Source organism: Girardinichthys multiradiatus, chromosome 4, assembly GCF_021462225.1.
Source record: "Girardinichthys multiradiatus isolate DD_20200921_A chromosome 4, DD_fGirMul_XY1, whole genome shotgun sequence".
NCBI classification, from domain to species: Eukaryota; Metazoa; Chordata; class Actinopteri; order Cyprinodontiformes; family Goodeidae; genus Girardinichthys; species Girardinichthys multiradiatus.
In genome coordinates this window covers 2,800,718-2,821,997 of record NC_061797.1, presented here as the reverse complement: position 1 = coordinate 2,821,997, position 21,280 = coordinate 2,800,718, and the positions used below count along the sequence as shown (strand labels likewise).

General features: G+C 42.7%; 1 protein-coding gene across 7 annotated transcripts in view; it reads right to left on the bottom strand.

Annotated features, from left to right (window-relative positions):
- ano1a (anoctamin 1, calcium activated chloride channel a) overlaps positions 1-18,819 on the bottom strand; it is a 121,032-nt gene extending 102,213 nt beyond the window's left edge. For 2 of the 7 annotated variants that reach the window (XM_047363398.1, XM_047363402.1), the window contains exon 1: positions 15,468-15,817. In XM_047363398.1, the coding sequence (XP_047219354.1) occupies positions 15,468-15,606 (139 nt within the window). In that variant the 5' untranslated portion in view covers positions 15,607-15,817. Of the gene's footprint in view, positions 1-15,467; positions 15,825-18,673 lie in introns of those variants that run through there. The other 5 variants (XR_007037986.1, XM_047363401.1, XM_047363403.1 and 2 more) reach the window with 5 other exon arrangements.
- Positions 18,820-21,280: the final 2,461 nt, after the last annotated feature.

Genomic DNA, 21,280 nt, shown 5'->3' with positions numbered 1-21,280 from the left:
ACACCTATGCCAGCAAAATATAAACCACAATGCCCCATGTTTAAGGGAACTGTGTTTAGTTTATCGCAGTTTTTGAAGTAAGTCTAAGCAATTATTAATAATGATTAAATTAATTTGTTGCTTTAGTTTGTATTACAAACGATGCTAGCTTAGAAACTGGAATGTTAATATATTGTGATAATGATGAAAACTGTTTAGTACAGAAAAGAAATATGAGGAGTTTCCCACCCGAGATCATCCAACTCTAATTCAGGGTTGGTTTAACTCTCGGGGCCTCTACAGTCCAACTCAAATTAACTTCAATCTTATAAAAAACATAGCACACTTACAGTCACCATTAGCTTCAAACTTCAAACAGGAAGGGTAGAAACACTCACAAACTACCAGGGAACAGTTATCACTACGGACATCGATAGATCCTCTTTCTGCTCAGATACTGAACTGATAATAGTAGGAACTGCTTCTTCCTAACTGTAAAACAAACCCTTCATGTATAGATTTCATGTCATGTTTTAGTTTATATTTATTTATTATTGTAATTATACCAGTGTTAATTTGTGACTTTATCAACAGACTGTAGCTTACTCCTTACAGTAAAGCCCAAAGCAAACATTGGCCAGTAAAAATCTGTGCTGTGTGCTGAAAAGGGTAAACGATATAGGTAACAAAGTATGTTTCTAATTGATACAAGACAAGAACACTGATTGATCTGTTATTTCTTCCTGAAACAAATATGTTCAGCACAACTTTACCAATTAGCCATAACAAGCCTTTATATTTGTGGCAGCTACTTAGGATTTTTAGATCTGGGTTAGTGTGGAATATATAATTTCCAAGACAGAATGTCACCTTCCTTTGGAAATTCCGGTTTATTTTACGTCCTTCATTCTAAGTGCAAATAGGATAAACCAGTACCAGTTTATTTATGCTGAGAATCTTGCAAACACTTAATAGAGCACAACACCCAAATAAAAAGCATGGTTTTACAAGTACCTACAAAGGTGGTGAAACACCAAAATTCACAAGAAAATTATGTATAAAAAAACAACTAGAGTTCGATTTTTGCAAGACTTCGGTCCAACTGTCTGTTCTCAATGTTTGATTTATGCTGAGCACAGGAAGCTCCATTATGCACACACATCAAATGGTGCAACAGTAAAATAGGCAATGTTAAGATACTAATACAGTTTTATATCCATTTAATAAATTTACATAATGCCTTCCAGAATAATTTGGAATAAACCAGTGAACCAGTGACTAGTTTTAGGGTGGCAATAGCCATTGTCCTCTTTCAGTAAGATCATTTTCCCTGCCATATAATAAAGAGGCTGTAAGAATGGTTTGAGGATCAGCAGAATGAGTTTTATGTGTTATATCAGCTTTGAATTACCCAGATTTCAGTACAATCATCCATGTGATGATGCAATGAAGTCCAATCTGAACACTTCTAGGACTTAAAAGAAATCAGGTGCTTAGCCCCAGGTATCAGGGCAGACATTTAGTCTATACCTTGATAAGTCAGTTGTGTTTGGTGGCCAAGGAGGGCCCACACAATATCCTACAAATTCTACACCTTTTCAGTATATTCTCAATGCTGAACAGACACTGCACAAAAAGTCTGGACTAAATTGACTGTCCTGTCTCCAGACGATTCTCATTCCCCTTGTATGAAAATAGCTCAATGTCTTCTACACTTTACTCTCTGAGATTTTCTAGCCAAAGCCACCAGTTGTAATACATTATTTTGTAAGGTATTCCATGACTCGCTTTTGGAAGAAGCATCAAACATTATGCATTATAAAATGTGTGCATCATTTGTTAACATCATATTATGAGTAGTTTAAAATATGTTCATGAATATGTAGCTAATATTTTGAGAAAATAAAGTAATACCAAAAAGGTACAGTATCTTTTCTGACCACCTAAAGTTTTATTTGCCCCATTTAATCAGCCACAAACTGCTCTGCATATTAAAGTTTGGAGGGGGGGAATCTGGTGATTGTGAGTACATCTGTTTGACGGTTAAGAGTTTGGCTCAAACTGGGTAATAAAACAGTATACCCAGGCAGAACAGTAAATCTACAACAGAATGGGTGAAATAGAAAACGTTTGACAATGACTTGGTTGAGTGCTAATTTCAAACCGTGACTATTTTTAATAACGCACACAAAAAAAATCAAGTTATGTTAATTCTATTGTTTATTGCATCACTTGTGTCATCAACCAAGGTAATATTAAGATTTAATAATTAAATGGTAAATGGTAAATGGACTGAACTTATATAGCGCTTTTGCAGTCATACAGACCGCTCAAAGCGTTTTACACTAGAGCCACATTCACCCAATCGCACTCACTAACGCTCACACATTCATACACCGATACGCAGATCGGTAGGCAACTTGAGGTTAAGTGCCTTGCCCAGGGGCACATCGACATATGGCAGGAGGAAGCTGGAATGGAACCCACAACCTGCCCATTAAACTGCCCATACTGAGAATGGATATTTGTATAGAATAGATTCACTGCAGTGTTGCATACATTCTATAATATCTACATATGGACAGTGCACTGGTTGGTAGAAAGCTATGCTGAAAGACCAATTCCTGTGCTATCACGAAACTTGAATCAACTATTGCATTTGGACAGTATTGCTCACCAAAATTCCACAATAGAAAAATATGTTGCTCCGTGGTACCAAGAGGCCAAAGATGTGCCAAGACACGTGTCCCGAAACCACCACCAGCTGTTCAAACAAGGCAGGAGGGATCAATGCATGTCAATCATGCCACGTTCAAAGAGCAAGTCGGCTTCACCGTGTCTAATAGATGCTTAAATGTGATTTGTTGATGCCATGTGAGATGTAGATTCTGCAGTGTTAACAAGCAATTGAAGAGGTGTACCTAATAAAATGGCCAGTGACCAAAGCTACAAAACCAGTTTGACAAAGCTCTTAAACGTGTGAGCTATCAAGTACAGAAGGTGGTTATGACCTTTAGATCGTTACACATCCATTATACAATGAGGACTACTAAAGTGAAAGGCTTATTCTCTCAGTTAACATTAAATTTAAACAGAATTGGGAAAATAATTTACTTCTGTTCATATCAGTGGTAGAAGACATGCTGGTGTTAGGAATAACCTTTATTAATATGCTCATAGCTGTTTTTCCCATATATACCATAGTGATATAGAGTATAAGTTCTAATGTTTCCCTTTTGTTAAAATAGGATTAGAATGCTCATAGACATACAGTACAAGGATAAATGGCCCAAGGTTCGTCATAAATGACCTGAGGCTGGGGCACTGGGTTTGATAGTGGAGCAGCTGATATAACTGGTTTGATTAGAAAACTACAGCACACTTACAGGGGTTGGACAAGGAAACTGAAACACCTGTCATTTTAGTGTGGGAGGTTTCATGGCTACATTGGACCAGCCTGGTAGCCAGTCTTCATTGATTGCACATTGCACCAGTAAGAGCAGAGTGTGAAGGTCCAATTAGCAGGGTAAGAGCACAGTTTTGCTCAAAATACTGAAATGCACACAACATTATGGGTGACATACCAGAGTTCAAAAGATGACAAATTGTTGGTGCACGTCTTGCTGGCTCATCTGTGATAAAGACAGCAAGTCTTTGTGATGTATCAAGAGCCACAGTATCCAGAGTAATGTCAGCATACCACCAAGAAGGACGAACCACATCCAACAGGATTAACTGTGGACGCAAGAGGAAGCTGTCTGAAAGGGATGTTCGGGTGCTAACCCGGATTGTATCCAAAAAACATAAAACTACGGCTTCCCAAATCACGGTAGAATTAAATGTGAACCTCAACTCTCCTGTTTCCACCAGAACTGTCTGTCGGGAGCTCCACAGGGTCAATATACACGGCGGGCTGCTAAAGCCAAACCTTTGGTCACTCATGCCAATGACAAACGTCGGTTTCAATGGTGCAAGGAGCGCAAATCTTGAGCTGTGGACAATGTGAAACATGTATTGTTCTCTGATGAGTCCACCTTTACTATTTTCCCCACATCCGGGAGAGTTACGGTATGGAGAAGCCCCAAAGAACCGTACCACCCAGACTGTTGCATGCCCAGCGTGAAGCATGGAGGTGGATCAGTGATGGTTTGGGCTGCCATATCATGGCATTCCCTTGGCCCAATACTTGTGCTAGATGGACGCGTCACTGCCAAGGACTACCGAACCATTCTTGAGGACCATGTGCATCCAATGGTTCAAACAGTGTATCCTGAAGGCGGTGCCATGTATCAGGATAACAATGCACCAATACACACAGCAAGACTGGTGAAAGATTGGTTTGATGAACATGAAAGTGAAGTTGAACATCTCCCATGGCCTGCACAGTCACCAGACCTAGGCGAGTCAGGAAATGTTTTCCTCCACCATTATCACGTAATGACCTGGCCACTATCCTGCAAGAAGAATGGCTTAAAATCCCTCTGACCATTCCCAAGACGAATTGATGCTGTATTGGCCACAAAAGGAGGCCCTACACCATACTAATAAATTATTGTGGTCTAAAACCAGGTGTTTCAGTTTCATTGTCCAACCCCTGTAGATTAAGGATGGACACCTGCTACTACACAATCTAACAGACAGACACCACAATGGTGACACATAGTCTACTGATAATCACTGAGGGAGTGCACATCCATTGCATTGGAGTGCCAGATATAAAACTACATGTGACCTTCTATTGAGGCTCTTCGTCATGCTCCAACAGACTGCGACTGTCCGAGACGGGAGCCTCAGCACTGATCTCTGTAATCATTCCTCTGCCTTAATTTAGATTAAAAGGAGCTAAAAGTTAGAAACTGGTTGAGAGTCGTTCCTTTAAGAGTCTTTAGATAGAGTGGTGACTGTCTCCGGGGTCCAAGTACCGGTGGAGCTCCGAGGCATCTGACCGGTAGCTCGGACACTGGGCAAAGAATTACAGAAAATCACATGTTTGGTTGGTTCCAAATAGGCTGTCCCTGGCTTGGGTAAGACCAGAGTTATTATTTCTAGCAGCATAATTAGGTTAGCCAAATCGTCAGATTTTACACTTAAAACAGGAGAGTGTATATTTACAACCACAGAGAAAGCAAAATACCTTGGTAGTATGTTTGACTGGTGAAGAGATAGCTCTAAATGCACTAACAAACCAAAATAGAAATGAAATCAAATAACTAAATTCCTAGCTAGGAAAGCATTTTTCTTGGAAGAATCGACACTGTATTCTTCCTGGAGCACTGGTGCACAGCCACTTCGGCCATGATGCTATTTCTTGGTATGCCTGCCTTTTCAGGTTTTAAAAAATAAATTATAGACAACTCAAAACAAATTAGAATTATTATCAAATTACAACCACGCACATGCTGCTCATTTTAAAATAGTCACTAACAAGGTTCTAAAGTATTTGATCAATTATGTTTCATTTGTAAGTCATATTCACCCATTATTCTGCTCGAGGAGGGTTAACTGATTTTGTGCCTTACAAATTTAAAAGTCTTATCTGTAAAAAGAATTTGTTGTAGTAGTTACAGAATTGTACATAAATTTAGTTGTAGGGACCTAGCTGTCTTTTTAAAAACAGTAGTAATGGGTGATTTTATTTTAATATTTTCATGATTGGTAAATAATTTTTATGTGTATCTGGGTATGTATCATTCTTTTTATTATGCTGTAGTTCTAACGCAAATTCTCTTCTTTTGTTAAAGCTAGGCAAAAATTTTAACAGTCATAACAAAGAGAATTTGTTGTTAAATCTCAGTTTCTACCAAAAAAAACGTATTGAAAAATGTAATACCAGTCATAATTGATCAATTGACTAATTGATCAGTCATGATCAACCAAGATGGCGCCGACAATGACAGCCTCGGAGCTTCGCTCTCTCCTTGTTTTATGTGTTTTTATGTTTTTCGAGCCACAGTACTGTGATCTCATTCAGTAGAGAGGAACTTCTCAACATCAGAGAGTCCTCTCTTGGGATTTTTTCACCATCTTTCATTGATCCGAGGTTCACTGAGCTCCTGGCAAGCGGAGCTGCGGCACTATATGGGATACTGCGCCGAAAGCGTCGGAGGGGAAACCGTGCTGGCGTGCTGGTAAAGCTCCGCAAAAGAGGACTTCGCACACCACTGCCTTCAATCCACCTGGCAAATGTCCGCTCTCTAAACAACAAGATGGACGAGCTGCTTCTTCTCACCGGTAAAAACATGGACTTCCGCGGATCAGTAATTCTCTGCTTCACCGAGACATGGCTGAGTGAAAACATCCCGGACCGTGCACTGCTGATGCCGGACTTCCAGCTGCTCAGAGCGGATCGCAACACGGAGCTATCGGGGAAGAGGCGAGGAGGCGGAATCTGCTTTTATAAATAAAGGTTGGTGCAGAAACGTAAAAGGGCTGGGAAAAACATGTAATCCGGGTCTGGAGTCATTTTCCATAATCTGTAAACCATTTTATTCACCGAGAGAGTTTCCTCGTTTATAATAATATAAATTATATTTATATTTTCCACAGCATGGCTGCACTTCTGCTGCGGAAAAACATCTTGCTGAGCTGATTACAGACGTGGAGAAAAAAATACACGGACTCTTTCATCATAATACTGGGAGATTTTAACAGAGCAAACCTCTCCAATGAACTCCCCAAATACAGACAGCATATTAAGTGTCCCACCAGAGACAAAAACACACTGGACCATTGTTACACAGCTTTAAAGGACTCATATCATGCTGTTACCAGGGCTGCTCTGGGTTTTTCGTATCATTGTCTTATCCACCACATCCCAACCTACAGACAGAGACTAAGATCTTCCAAACCCAAGGTTCACACTGTTAAGAAGTGAAGTGGACTGAGGAATCAAAGCAGATGCTACAGGCCTGCTTTGAATGCACAGACTGGACTGGTTTTGAAACCTCAGCCACTGACCTAAACCAACTAACTGATGTGACATCATACATCAGTTTCTGTGAGGACATGTGTGTGCAGACCAAGACCTTCTGCACCTTTGGGAATAACAAGCCATGGTTTACTCCACACCTCAGGAATCTGCCCAGGGAAAAGGAAGAAGCTCACAGCAGTGGAGATTGGGCGCGGTACAGGCAGGCCAGGAACAAACTAACAAAAGAGATCAAAGCAGCTAAGAGAAGCTATAGTGAGAAGCTGAAGAACAGCCTTTCTACTGGTGACACTTCAGCTGTATGGACCAGTCTGAGAAACTTGACTGCCTATAGGAGCCCCCACACCCATCCTGAACAGAGTAGTCTCCTGGCCAACCGTCTGAATGGCTTCTACTGCAGAAATGACAAGAAGCCATTCACACTTCAAATCATCCTCTCCACATCCCATTCAGGAACAAATTTGACCCATAAAACAACCAACCCCCTACCTTCAGATCATCTGCCTGCACTAAAAATCTCCGAGGAAGAGGTAAACAGGCTCTTTCAGCGCATGAAAACAAAGAAAGCTGGAGGACCTGATAACGTCTCCCCATCATGTCTGAAAGCCTGTGCAAATCAACTCGCTCCGATCTTCACAAGGATCTTCAACAAATCACTGGAGAAATGTGAGGTCCCCTCCAGCCTCGAACGATCCACCATCATCCCGGTGCCCAAGAAACCCACCATCCTAGGATTAAATGACTGCAGGCCTGTAGCCCTGACGTCTGTGGTCATGAAATCTTTGAGCGGCTGGTGTTGAAGCACCTGAAAGACATCACAGGCCCCCTGCTGGACCCCCTGCAATTTACTTACCGAGCAAACAGGTCGGCAGATGATGCTGTTGACTTAGGTCTACACTTCATCCTGCAACACCTCGACCGTCCAGGGACGTACGCCAGGATCCTGTTTGTAGACTTCAGCTCGGCCTTCAGCACCATCATACCAGACATCCTCCACCAGAAGCTCACCCAGCTCAACGTCCCAGCCTCCACCTGTCAGTGGATCAACAGCTTCCTGACGGACCGACAGCAGCAGGTGAGACTGAGGAGCATCTTCTCCCGCAGTAGATCAATACGTACTGGTGCCCCCCAGGGATGTGTTCTATCCCCACTCCTCTTCTCTCTGTACACAAATGACTGCACCTCATCGGACTCGTCCGTGAAACTCCTGAAGTTTGCAGATGACACCACTGTCATTGGACTGATCCAGGACGGTGATGAGTCTGCATACAGACAGCAGGTGGATCGGCTGGTACACTGGTGCAGTCAGAACTACCTTAAACTCAACCCACTCAAGACTGTGGAAATGGTGATGGACTTTCGGAAAACACCAGCCCCATACACCCCCCTCACCATCCTCAACAACACCGTATCGGCCGTGGACCACTTCAGGTTCTTAGGAACCAACATCGCTGTGGACCTGAGATGGTCTTCACACATAGACAATGTTCGAAGGAAGGCCCAGCAGAGACTGTACTTCCTGAGGCAACTCAAGAAGTTCAACCTTCCACAGGAGCTGCTGGTCATCTTCTACACTGCCATCATTCAATATGTCCTGTCTTCATCCATCTCAGTGTGGTTTGGTTCATCCACAAAACAGGACAGGTCCAGACTGCAACGAATAATCAGGATTGCAGAGAGAATCATCAGGGGTGACCTCCCCTCCATCTTGGACTTATACAGGTCTAGGGTCAGGAAAAAAGCTGCTAAAATCTCTGCAGACCCCACACACCGTGCACATAAACTGTTCAGAGCTTTACCTTCAGGCCGCCGCTACAGAGCACTGTTCGCTAAAACCAGCCGCCACAGAGACAGTTTCTTCCCCCAGGTTGTTTCTCTGTTGAACATTCAATAGAGTACAAAACAACAGCATACAGATGTTGCAAATGCACCTTTTTATTATATATGTGTATATTGTACATTGTAAATATGTATATTCTGTAATGCAAAAACAAAAGAGCAAACAAAGAGCAAAGTGTACCGAAGTCAAATTCCTTGTTTGTATGTACGAACTTGGCAATAAAGCTGATTCTGATAATAGTGAAAAATCAGACCTACTCAGCTATAGCAACAAATTTAATTATGTGAGACTATAATTGTCATAAACTCAAAAATGTTACCAAATAAATTTACCAAATCATCACAGTGCCAAGGATAATTTTATGGAAGCAAGCTGCAACTCCCTACGAAAGCATACATTCTTTCCCTTCATCTTCCTGTGCTCATTATATTGATGGTGTGTCAGCATTTCCATTAGGCAAAGCGTGTGGAGGAGTATTAAAGTACCTCCAGTTCACCATAGGTCGTACTCAATACAACCAATCAATTTAGCCATTATGCTTATGTATTGGAGAAAGAGAGGAAGACAGAAAAGCTAGAAAGAAATCTTAAAAAACAGAAAGGCTTCAAACAATCACCGGCAAACCCTTACAATGCATTGCACCCCCATCACTAATCTTATTACTTTGTATACTTGTCAAGTTACAGTAAATCCTGGATTTTTAAATGCTGTGAATTCATCCCTCCATCCAAATATCAAATCAGCGCTGATAATGGCTCTGACGGCTAATTGCACAACTGATGCAACTTTTTTTATTTTTTGAATTTCCTTCAGTTCTTCACTGGTGATGGGACATGTAAAACTTGTACTGTAACTACAACTGAAAAATTGGATATAAGTTACTATAGATTTGTTTACTCACACAGATACAGTTGCATATAAAATGATTCACTGTTAATTAGGTTTATTGACCAAATTCAAACATTGTTTAGGTGTTTCCATCAACAAGTTACACAAGAAAACATAAAATTGTTAAACCTATAATTACAAGGATTTTATCCAAATCCAAAGCTACATTCAGTCTCAAAAATATTTGATCCCCTGAATAGGATTCGGAGTAGCACATATTTGCAAATCCAGTGTGGTCTTACGGACACACGATGCAAGCAAACAAGGGCCACATTAGTTGCATCAGGTGTGCTTCAGATAGAATATCTTAAAAGGTCCTGATTGTTCCTAGATATACAGTTGGAAACATAGTACTCTCTCTGCCACCTGGATACGTTTAAAGGAGCATGCCATCAACAGCTGCCACCAAGGTTTTATTTTCCAAAATAACACAAACTGAATGTTGAAGGGGTCCTTGTCCAACCTCCAGCACATGCAACACTATTGACCCAAAAGCATTTAAAAAGCCAGCTCCAATTTGTTCAAACTATACTGTCAAAAATGTGTTGGGATTATAAAAGAATGATGCGCATCAGGAAATCATAGCAGAAAGTGCCATAAGGAAACTGAAGCTTTGTCATCAGAGCTTTAGACAGGACAATGGTCCCGTCTGAAGCTCAGTGAAGGACAATGGTGCCAAACACACCCTGAAGTACACCAAAGATTGTTTTCAGAAGACCCTGAAAGACACTAGAATGACCATATTAGTCACCTGACTTCAACTATATTCAAAATCTCTGGGGGGATTTGAAAAAGAGGGTTGCAGGACCAAAACACACAAATATAAGTGACCTGGAGACCTTTGCCCACATGGAGTGGGCCAAGATTCCTAAGAGTTGTTGCCAGAAGGCGGTGTCTAACTGTGAATCATACTTGCAGCAGGTTATAGATGTTTAGATAAGATAGATAAGATTTAAATATTATTGTCATGATGGGATTTAATATTTTGAGACTCCACTCAATCATAAAAGTGCCATTTTTGTTCAGTTTGGAGAAAGCACCTGTAATTTCAGCTGCAATGAGCCACTGTGTTACAAACAGCTGCATCTTTGCATATTTTGTTAATAAGCAAAATTCGCCATGGGGGTTGAATGATTTGTAGGTGCAACTGTACCAGAAATATTGCCCTTTTATTTTAAGAAAGTTTCAAGTTTGCAGATCTTTTGCTGTAAATTCATTTTAACAAACAAATGAGATACTTTTTCATGAAAATGGTGCTAAGCCAATTTACATTGACCACTCTGTGTCAGTTGCTCCAAACGTAAAAAGATTATCAAATATTAAGTAAATACCAAATGTAGAAATAGAAGCAACAAAGACCAAAAAGCGTATTTTTAAGCTTATACTCCTAGGTATCTTGGATTGTGCAGCTTTGTTTATATCCTCAAGGTTTCAGTGTCATTTGGCTATCCCTTATTCTGTCCTGTATCACTTGTTCAGACAGGATGCAGCCTGGTAGAATCTGTGCAGCCCCCATGATGAAGATATGAATTGTGTAATGCAGAGCCAAATATCTGAGATAAGTTTGATGTCACATGGCAAGTTTTGTTCCTGTTTACTAAAGGAGCCTTTGTGCACTGCATACCACACTTCATATAGATATGACCACAGATATCTTCAGTTTTTTGAAGTTATATAACTTTTATGTAATATCTGAATAACTTTCTGTGTATTTTGCAATTTTAAAAGAAATTGAAAAAAAGACAAATGGCTGCTGTGTTTTCCTATTGAATGTGATTGGTCTAGATATATTTAAAAAATACAAACAAAAAGTGCTAAATGTTAATGTCATTTTGGGATGTATTACAACTACACTCAAGAACCCCTCATGACGACTACAAAATTGAGGCACGTGACGTCGCCCGGTACGGCGTAGCCGGGGTCCCACCCTGGAGCCAGGCCCGGGGTCGGGACTCGTCGGAGAGCGCCTGGTGGCCGGGTTGCTCCTCGCGGGACCCGGCCAGGCCAAGCCCGAACGAGAAACGCAAGACCATCCCCCAGTGGGCCCACCACCTGCAGGAGGAACCGTGAGGAACCGGTGCAAAGAGGATTGGGCGGCGGACGAAGGTGGAGACCTCGGTGGCCCAATCCCCGGATGCTTAGGCTGGCTCTAGGGACGTGGAATGTCACCTCGCAAGGAGCCTGAGCTTGTGCGGGAGATCGAGAGATATCGACTAGAAATAGTTGGGCTCGCCTCCACGCACAGCGTGGGCTCTGGAACCTATCTCCTCGAGAGGGGCTGGACTCTCTTCTACTCTGGAGTGGCCCACGGAGAGAGGCGGCGGGCTGGGGTGGGTTTGCTTGTTGCCCCCCAGCTCTGCCATCTCGTGTTGGGGTTTACCCCAGTGGATGATAGGGTCGCATCCCTGCGCCTTCGGGTTGGGGAGAGGTCTCTGACTATCATTTCAGCCTACGGGCCGAGTGGTAGTGCGGAGTACCCAGCCTTCTTGGCGTCCCTGTCGGGGGTGCTGGATAGTGCCCCTCCTAGGGACTTATTCTGCTGGGGGACTTTCCACGTGGGAAATGACAGTGACACCTGGAGAGGCGTGATCAGGAGGAATGGCCTCCCCGATCTGAATCCGAGCGGTGTTTTGTTATTGGACTTCTGTGCTAGTCAAGGATTGTCCATAATGAACACCATGTTCAAACATAAGGGTGTCCATCAGTGCACTTGGCACCAGGATACCCTAGGCAGGAGGTCAATGATCGACTTTGTTGTCGTATCATCAGACCTTCGGCTGCATATTTTGGACACTCGGGTGAAGAGAGGGGCTAAGCTGTCCACTGATCACCACCTGGTGGTGAGTTGGATCCGCTGGGGGAGGAGAGAGCCGGACAGACTTGGCAGGCCCAAGCGCATAGTGAGGGTCTGCTGGGAACATCTGGCGGACCCCTTGGCCAGGGATGTATTCAACTCTCACCTCCGGGAGAGCTTTGACCAGTTTCCGAGGGATGTTGGAGACATAGAGTCCGAATGGACCATGTTCTCCGCATGTATTGTCGATGCTGCTGCCCGTAGCTGCGGCCGTAAGGTCTGCGGTGCCTGTCGCGGCGGAAATCCCCAAACCCGGTGGTGGACACCGGCAGTAAGGGATGCTGTCAAGCTGAAGAAGGAGTCCTATCGGCTGTGGTTGGCTTGTGGGACTCCTGAGGCGGCTGACGGGTACCAAGCGTGCCGCGGCCCGGGCGGTGGCAGAGGCAAAAACTTGGACCTGGGAGGAGTTTGGTGAGGCCATGGAGAAGGACTACCGGTTGGCCCCGAAGCGATTCTGGCAAACCGTTTGGCGCCTCAGGAGGGAGAAGCAGTGCTTTGCCAACACTGTTTACAGTCGGCGTTGGGAGCTGCTGACCTTGACTGGGGACATTATCGGCCGGTGGAAGGAGTACTTCGAGGATCTCCTCAATCCTGCCATCACGCATTCCCTGGTGGAAACAGAGGCTGGGGACTCGGGGTTGGACTCTTTCATCACCCAGGCTGAAGTCACCAAGGTGGTTAAAAAGCTCCGCGGTGGCAAGGCTTCGGGGGTGGATGAGATCCGCCCTGAGTACCTCAAGTCTTTGGATGTTGTGGGGCTGTCATGGTTGACACACCTCTTCAACATTGCGTGGCGGATGGGGACAGTGCCTTTGGATAGGCAGACTGGGGTGGTGGTCCCCCTACATAAGAAGGGTGACCGGAGGGTGTGTTCCAACTACAGGGGGATCACACTCCTCAGCCTCCCTGGTAAGGCCTATGCCAGGGTATTGGAGAGGAGAGTCCGGCCGACAATCAAACCCCGGCTTCAGGAGGAGCAGTGTGGTTTTTGTCCCGGCCGTGGAACACTGGACCAGCTCTATACCCTCTACAGGGTACTCGAGGGTTCATGGGAGTTTGCCCAACCGGTCCACATGTGTTTTGTGGACCTGGAGAAAGCATTCGACTGTGTCCCTCGTGATGCCCTGTGGGGGGTGCTCCAGGAGTATGGAATCGGGGGCCCTTTACTAGGGGCCATCCGATCTCTGTACAAGCGGAGCAGGAGTTTGGTTCGCATTGCCGGCACTAAGTCGGACCTGTTCCCGGTGCATGTTGGACTCCGGCAGGGCTCCCCTTTGTCACCAGTCCTGTTCATAACATTTATGGACAGGATTTCTAGGCGCAGCCAAGGACCGAAGGGGGTCTGGTTTGGGGACCAGAGGATTTCGTCTCTTCTTTTTGCAGATGACGTGGTCCTGCTGGCCCCCTCTAGCCAAGACCTACAGCAGGCACTGGGGCAGTTCGCAGCCGAGTGTGAAGCGGCTGGGATGAAGATCAGCTCCTCCAAGTCCGAGGCCATGGTTCTCGACCAGAAAAGGGTGGCTTGTCCTCTTCTGGTTGGAGGGGAGTTCCTGCCTCAAGTGGAGGAGTTTACGTATCTCAGGGTCTTGTTCACGAGTGAGGGAAGAATGGAGCGGGAGATCGACAGACGGATCGGTGCGGCTGCCACAGTAATGGGGGCGCTGTGCCGGTCCGTTGTGGTGAAGAGAGAGCTGAGCCGAAAAGCGAAGCTCTCGATTTACCGGTCGGTCTACGTTCCTACCCTCACCTATGGCCATGAACTTTGGGTCATGACCGAAAGAACGAGATCCCGGATACAAGCGGCGGAAATGAGCTTCCTCCGTAGGGTGGCTGGGCACTCCCTTAGATATAGGGTGAGGAGCTGGGCCATCCGGGAGGGGCTCGGAGCAGAGCCGCTACTCCTCCACATCGAGAGGAGCCAGTTGAGGTGGCTCGGGCATCTATACCGGATACCTCCTGGACGCCTTCCTCGGGAGGTGTTCCAGGCACGTCTCCTTGGCTCCTTTTGCCTCAAGCAAAGATATTTAGCTATTGTGGCAGTACAGGCAGCAGTAACTGTAAATTAAACGCACCCACAAGCAAAGTCACATTCTGCTTGTTAAAATAAATGTGTTATTTGCTTGTTGCCTTGAGAAGTTGCAAAGCAAATACAGCAAGTGTTTACAGTGCATCTGGAACAGACTGGAACATCTTAACAGGATATGAGAGCAACTGCTGACACAGTTGACTCTGAGGGCCATTTGAACTGTGAACACTATATTTGCAGGGACATCAGACCGTACCTAAATGTGCACTTTCCTTGTTTGCCAAAAGTTAAAAAATCTGTCACAGCCCACTACCATCCACAACAAATAATACATAAAGCTTAAGTCATATTTATAAGCAGCATATGGGTGTAAAACTGAGAAGGTTGAATTCAACATTTTATACTCTGGATCGATTGTAGGATATAGGGTAATACAGTTAACACATAAACAGAGTTGGATTAATCCACTGAACATATGATATTTATAAGGGCTTTTAATAAATCTTGATTTATAAACTATATTGTGGCCATTCATTGCCATGAATAATGGCTGAAGAAACTTAGATAATGAGAGTTCTAACAATGTCCATTTCCCCTTTGGGTTTAATACAGTATTGTTGAACTGAGGTGAATTCAGTACCACCAGATAAACAACAGTGTTAGTCCAAACAGTGACGGGACTGAAGTTGGGCAGCTTTGCTGTAGAACCTTTGTTTTAATGTTGTTAAAAATCAATACAGCAATGAGCAACTTTTTATAAAATATATTACCAGTTGAACGTAGGGTTACTCTGGTGTTAAAGTTGAAGCTTAGCCTAAAATTAGTCAATTGGACTTGAAAGATATGTCTGACGGTCAGGAATGTGCGCATTTTCCTCCCTCAACCTCCACTTGCACATCCTCGTCAGCACAGGATGTCTGTTGGATTTCCTTTAAACGGAAAAGCATCTTACCGAGCTCCTGTCTTCTGCCATGGTGGGACAAGTCTCCAACTTGTTCATCTTGTTGCTCCATTGGGTTTACGAGGACTCGCTCCTGCGAAGACCTCTCCAACAAATCTGCAGAGCCGTGGCTCTCTGCAACAGCTTCCATTTCTCACAGCCGCCGGCGCCAGGTCGTGGAAATGCTGCACAGCAAGCTTCCCATCTTTCTGAAACTGACAACCGAGGAGCCAATTGCAGTTCAATTTTCCACAGCCTCCGATTAATCAAAAAGAAGAGGCATCTAAACGGAGCAGGCTGCGTATCTCCAGGAGATAGCCAGTGGAAATGCTGGTGCGTGCGGGCAGGGCGGGCGTGCGGGCGGGGGGGGGGAATCTGTCAGAATGAAATCATTCCGACCTTACACGCCTCCTAACCGCATGTAAAGAGGCTCTTCTTTAAAATAACACGATCTTCTCCCTCTTTGAACAACCGTGAAAATCGTGCCTAAATGCTCTTAAAACGTGTTGCATTCAATTCCCACAGGAAAAAAGGGGAAAGCGGGGCTGTGTGGCTGCCAACGTGTCATTACATGTAACACTGTTATGCATGTCAGCTTGATTCTCCCAAGACTGTGGAGATAAATCTTGATTAATTCATTAAAAATTTAATCTAAGAATAATTACCTAGTCAAATAACAGCTAACAAAGAACCTTAGAGTAAGAACATGGGGCAGCAGCTAATGGCTTACATACTATACCCTAGAAAAAAATGACAGGAAAACACAAATATGACTGACCTCAACTCTTAAGGAACGATTCAGTTCTTAATCACACAAGATTGGCTGTTCCTGTTAGGACATAAAATGTCATACATTTTAATTAAAATTCAATCAAATTTAATTAATGTAGCATGAAACAATCTCAAAAAATACTTTTAAAAAACGTTAAATTCAAGTATCACTGCCGTTTAATCAGTCAATATCAGATTCCACCTAATATGGTCCAGTTTGGTCCATCACAATGCAAATCCAAACAGATTCTCGTCAGTTTGTAATACAGCAGACAGCATTCATTCTTTACCCCATTCCATTCCTTGGCAAGCAAAAGCTGAGTAGAGGAACAAGAAAAAACCTTCAACAGCACAAAGCTCAGACAAGAGCTGACAAAACTTTCTTAACTTCTCTATTTTTATTGCTATGCATACAAATTAAAAACTTCCCACTGATGGTTGTAAAAGATTCAAACAGGCTTTTTCATGCCATTTTAAAAGAGGAGTGTTGTGTGTAGTTTAATATATTAACTCACCCGGCATGTCATTATAGCTTTTTGGGTGGCCTTCAGATCTAGCTTTACATTAATCACAGAAAGACCTGTATGCTGATTTAATTTGTCAAAGACAATTGTTACCTCTTGTTCTAACACAAATTACAGCTTGTCTTTTAACACAATATAAGATGCTGAGCGTACCAGTGAATGTCACACCAACAAACTGTGTTTTTTTAGATAAAATTTCTGGTAAAATCCAATTAAAGCAAAACTCAGAGCAAAATATTCTAATATCTATTTCACTCATGGCCAAAATCATCTTTAATCAAGCAGGAAAATCATGTTTATTCTTACTTGCCTTTTTCACTACATATTTTATGATGCGTAGTGAAAAAGGCAAGTAAGAATAAACATGATTCTTATGACAGTCCAAAGACATGCCTGTGAGGTTAATTGGTCTCTCTAAATTGCCCTTAGGTGTATGAATGAGTGTGTGCTTGGTTGTTTGTGTGTTGCCCTGTGATGGACTGGCGACCTGTCCAGGGTGTACCCTGCCTTTCGCCCATAGACTGCTGGAGGTTGGCACCAGCTCCCCCGTGACCCACTATGAAATAAGCGGTAGAAAATGACTGACTGACTGACTGATTTTATGATGCAGTTTATATCCATATAAAAACAAAAAAAATAATAATAATTTCATCAATTAAAATATCAAATAATCAAGTTCCAAAACATACCAATAAAATATTCCTTGTGTATCAGTGCATAGAATTTTGGGCATACATAACTGGGTATTCCCAATCTAAAATTTCAATTAAAGCAAAAATAGCTGGGTTTGCGACACACAAAATAACATATCATGATTACTCAAAACAATTGTGTGCACATAATACTGAAACCAACAAAGGGCTGAAGGAAGCCAACAGCAGGCAAAGCATGACCAAAAGCTTTTCATCACAGCTAAATAGGCATCATTGCTAGGTTGTAGAGAAATTTAAATCAAGCTTCGAATGTACAATAATACACAGCAGAATTTATTGCTTTGATTCTCTAATAAACAGAGAAAACAAATGGCAAGTGGTTAAACAGAATGGAATTATATAGTGCTTTTCTAGACATACTGACTATTCGAAGCTGCTTACACTAGAGCCACATTCACCTAATCGCACTCACAAACGCAGGAAGTGAATTAACTACTATATAAATGATTGTTTTCCTAACAAAATCTCTGATTGCCGTATTCAGTGACTCAAATTTTATGGTAAGCACTGTTAGGCATAAACAGAGGGCTGGTTTGTATTTGGTGCAGGAGAGGGAGTCTATTGAACAGTGGGGTTTGTTTCCCATTACGCCTGAATGCAGCTTCGGCTGGAACATTAGTGCGCCAACAGGAGGCGCCCACTGGCGCTGGAGTTGCGAGCTGAAAAGACCATTCAGTGGTGGTTCTCTCCACAGTTTTAACACCTCAGATGGCATTTACACGGTCCCCACAAACTCACCAGCATCTAGAAGTCGCGCTCATTCTAACAGTTACACTGCGACGCAATTGGTGCAATAAATCCGAAAGCCGATAAACTATCCCAGAATGGCGCGGCTCTGATGGTGTAGGGGCAAAAGCGCGCAACCATGTTCATTGGCTATAGTCCTCGAAGCGGCTGTCCCGGGTTCGAGTCCCGGACCTGGTAACATTTGCCGAATGTCTCCCCCTCTCTCTACCCCTCTTTCCTGTCTGCCTACTGTCAAAAAGAAAAATACAAATTAAAGGCCACTAGTGCTGAAAACATCTTTAAAAATAAAAAAAACTATCCCAAAATACATAAAAAAAAACTAAAACACTAGTCAGGACAAGTAATGGAGCCGGGTAGCATGCATGTTATCTAAACACGTTCAAAGGATGTTCAGACATTTACCTTTTCTCCACAGACACACAACTTCTTTGCTGAAACTAAATGCAGCACATTCTCCACTCACCTGGGCACACCTGATTACAAGGTGGAGGAGGAAGTACTTCGGGGATCCACAGGAAAATACTCCTCCCACACGACTGCCCAGATACAAGTCAGGTCACTGGGGGTTATGCATTATATTAATATTAAGACATGGGGTACGAGGGGACAGGAACCCTTCGGGAAACGGAAATTATCTGAGGAACATGATCTCAGGTAAGCAGACTCCCTATGTCTTACTGTCAAGTCTCCCAAACGGCATGTACGGACTTGTAGTACACTGCCAGGTAATTTTCCATCTGACAGATGACACCTCCACCACTAGACCGTTCCTAAGGGACAAAGAATTTCACAGCAAACTAGTCCCAGAAGTAAACACTGAAATTTGAATAGCTTCAGTAGGTGTAAATTATGAAACATTTCTTTTCAAGCTATTTGACATTTTTTAAATCTTTTTACTAGCATTCAGATGTAAGTAAGTAAAATTTAATTATATAGCACCTCTGGATAAAAATTACCAAATGCTTCACAAAGATGAAGCATAAAACATTTTAAAAAGACAAAGATAAATAACAAATATGCAATATTATTTAAAGAAATCTTAAGCGTGTTAAATAGGAATGTTTGACTCTCAAGACAACGCAAAAACAAACGAAGCTCATTCCACAGTGGAGGAGCAACAGCCTGGAAAGAGCAATCCCCTTGAGTTTTAGACATGCTCCTTGGAACTATGAGGATATTTTGATTTAAAGATCTGAGGGCTCGAGTTTGACTATGTGGCTTTGCCAGTTCAGTAATATACAAAGGAGCTTGACCATGCAGGGCCATGAAAGTTCCAGTCAGGATTTTAAAATAAATTCTAACATGACCATCCATCCACACCTGCTTAACCTTGCTGGGTCACTGGGGTGTTGGTGTCTATCTCCAGTGGCCAATGGGTGAGAGGTGGTATACACCCTGTATAGGTCACCAGCCCATCGCAAACAGGTAACCAGTGCAAGAACATAAATATAGAAGTGTTGTGAACTCTTTTGTTGGTTCCAGTTAAAAGTCTTGCTGCAGAGGTTTCCACCAACTGAAAACATTCAAGGGCTTTTTTTGTGGATTCATGTGAAAAGTGCCTTACAAAAACCCTAGATAAGTAAAATTAAGAACATGAATAACCATCTTAAGTTTCTGTTTTCAAACCAACCTGCTTAAATGATAGACAGGTCTAAACAAGCTTAATTTTTAACTAGTTTGTAATTTTTAGGCCCTCAAGTTATTCCAACAGTTTGAAGAACCCTGAACATGACTCGAGACAGCCCCTGGAGTATCCCACTTATTAGATCAATAGAATCTGACATGGAACTGAAGCTAGTGTTTGAACGGTAATCTCTGAACCAGTCTAAAACAGTTCTAGAGATCCATGGTGATGGTGTGATTGAGTAGGTTTCAAAGGGTGCTCATGTTATCAATGGACAGTTTATATAAAGCAGTTTCTACATTTTAAGAAAGTCAGATTGGTATTGATCAAAACGTTGGGGATATGCGTGTCAAGTGGTAGGACACAATTTTTTCCTAGATCTTTTTTTAAGTATAAGGGTATTTATAAATGGGCCTGTAATTATTTGATTGAGAGAAGTCCAAGCTGGGTGTCCTAAAAATAAGATGGACAACAGCATGTTTAAGAGGGGAGGGGACAGAGCTGGTTTGGTGGGGCAAATAACAATATCCACAATTATAATATCCACAATGCAAGGGCCGACCAGAACTCACACTCATAGACAAAGAAGTTGGGTGAACATCGGCAGGAAGATTCCAATCATAGTGTGCACATCTATCATCACAACAGAAGAAAGATATACACACACAGAGACCTACTATCTAGGCTGCTAATCATACTGATTTGGCTCTTATACTGCAACATCTCTATCATAAGTAAGAAGTAACATAAATGGATCTGGTACAGAATTATTTAACTTTGAGGAGTAGAGTTTTTGTCATGTAGTCTGGACCAAAAACACAGATGCTCTGGCTATTTTCAGCATCGTGTCTAATAGTTGTGAGATCCACTGTGGCCCCTCTCAGGGCAGCTCTCTAGGCCCTCTCCTTTATTCAATTTATGACATGCCTCATGTATTAAAACAATCTTCAGTTGTTATGTATGCTGATGACACAACAATGTTCTACTCTGATTCAAGTGTTATTAATAAATCCGATGTACTGCAAAAATAGATGGATTAACTTATGAAATGGGTGAATGATAATAATATGGTTCTGAATGTTAATAAAACTAGATCTATGCTAATCAGAAGTAAACAGCGACTGCAGAATAATCAATACTTGATCCTTGAAAACAAAGAGCTCTGCATTGGAGCAAGTTATGCAAATGAAATTACTTGGTATCACAGTGGATCATAACTTGTCATTTTCTCAACATATTGACAATATCATCGGTAAAATGGGCAAAGGTATTGCTGTTGTTGACGATGTTCTTCTTTTGTTACTCCTACAATTATGAAAGAGGTTGCATGATCTTTAGTCCTGGTTTATTTAGAATACTGGTCAATAATATGGTCTGCTGCTGATGTCCATTCTCTACTAGTGTTATTGAAATGAACCGCACTTTATTGTGGCACCTACTTAAGGT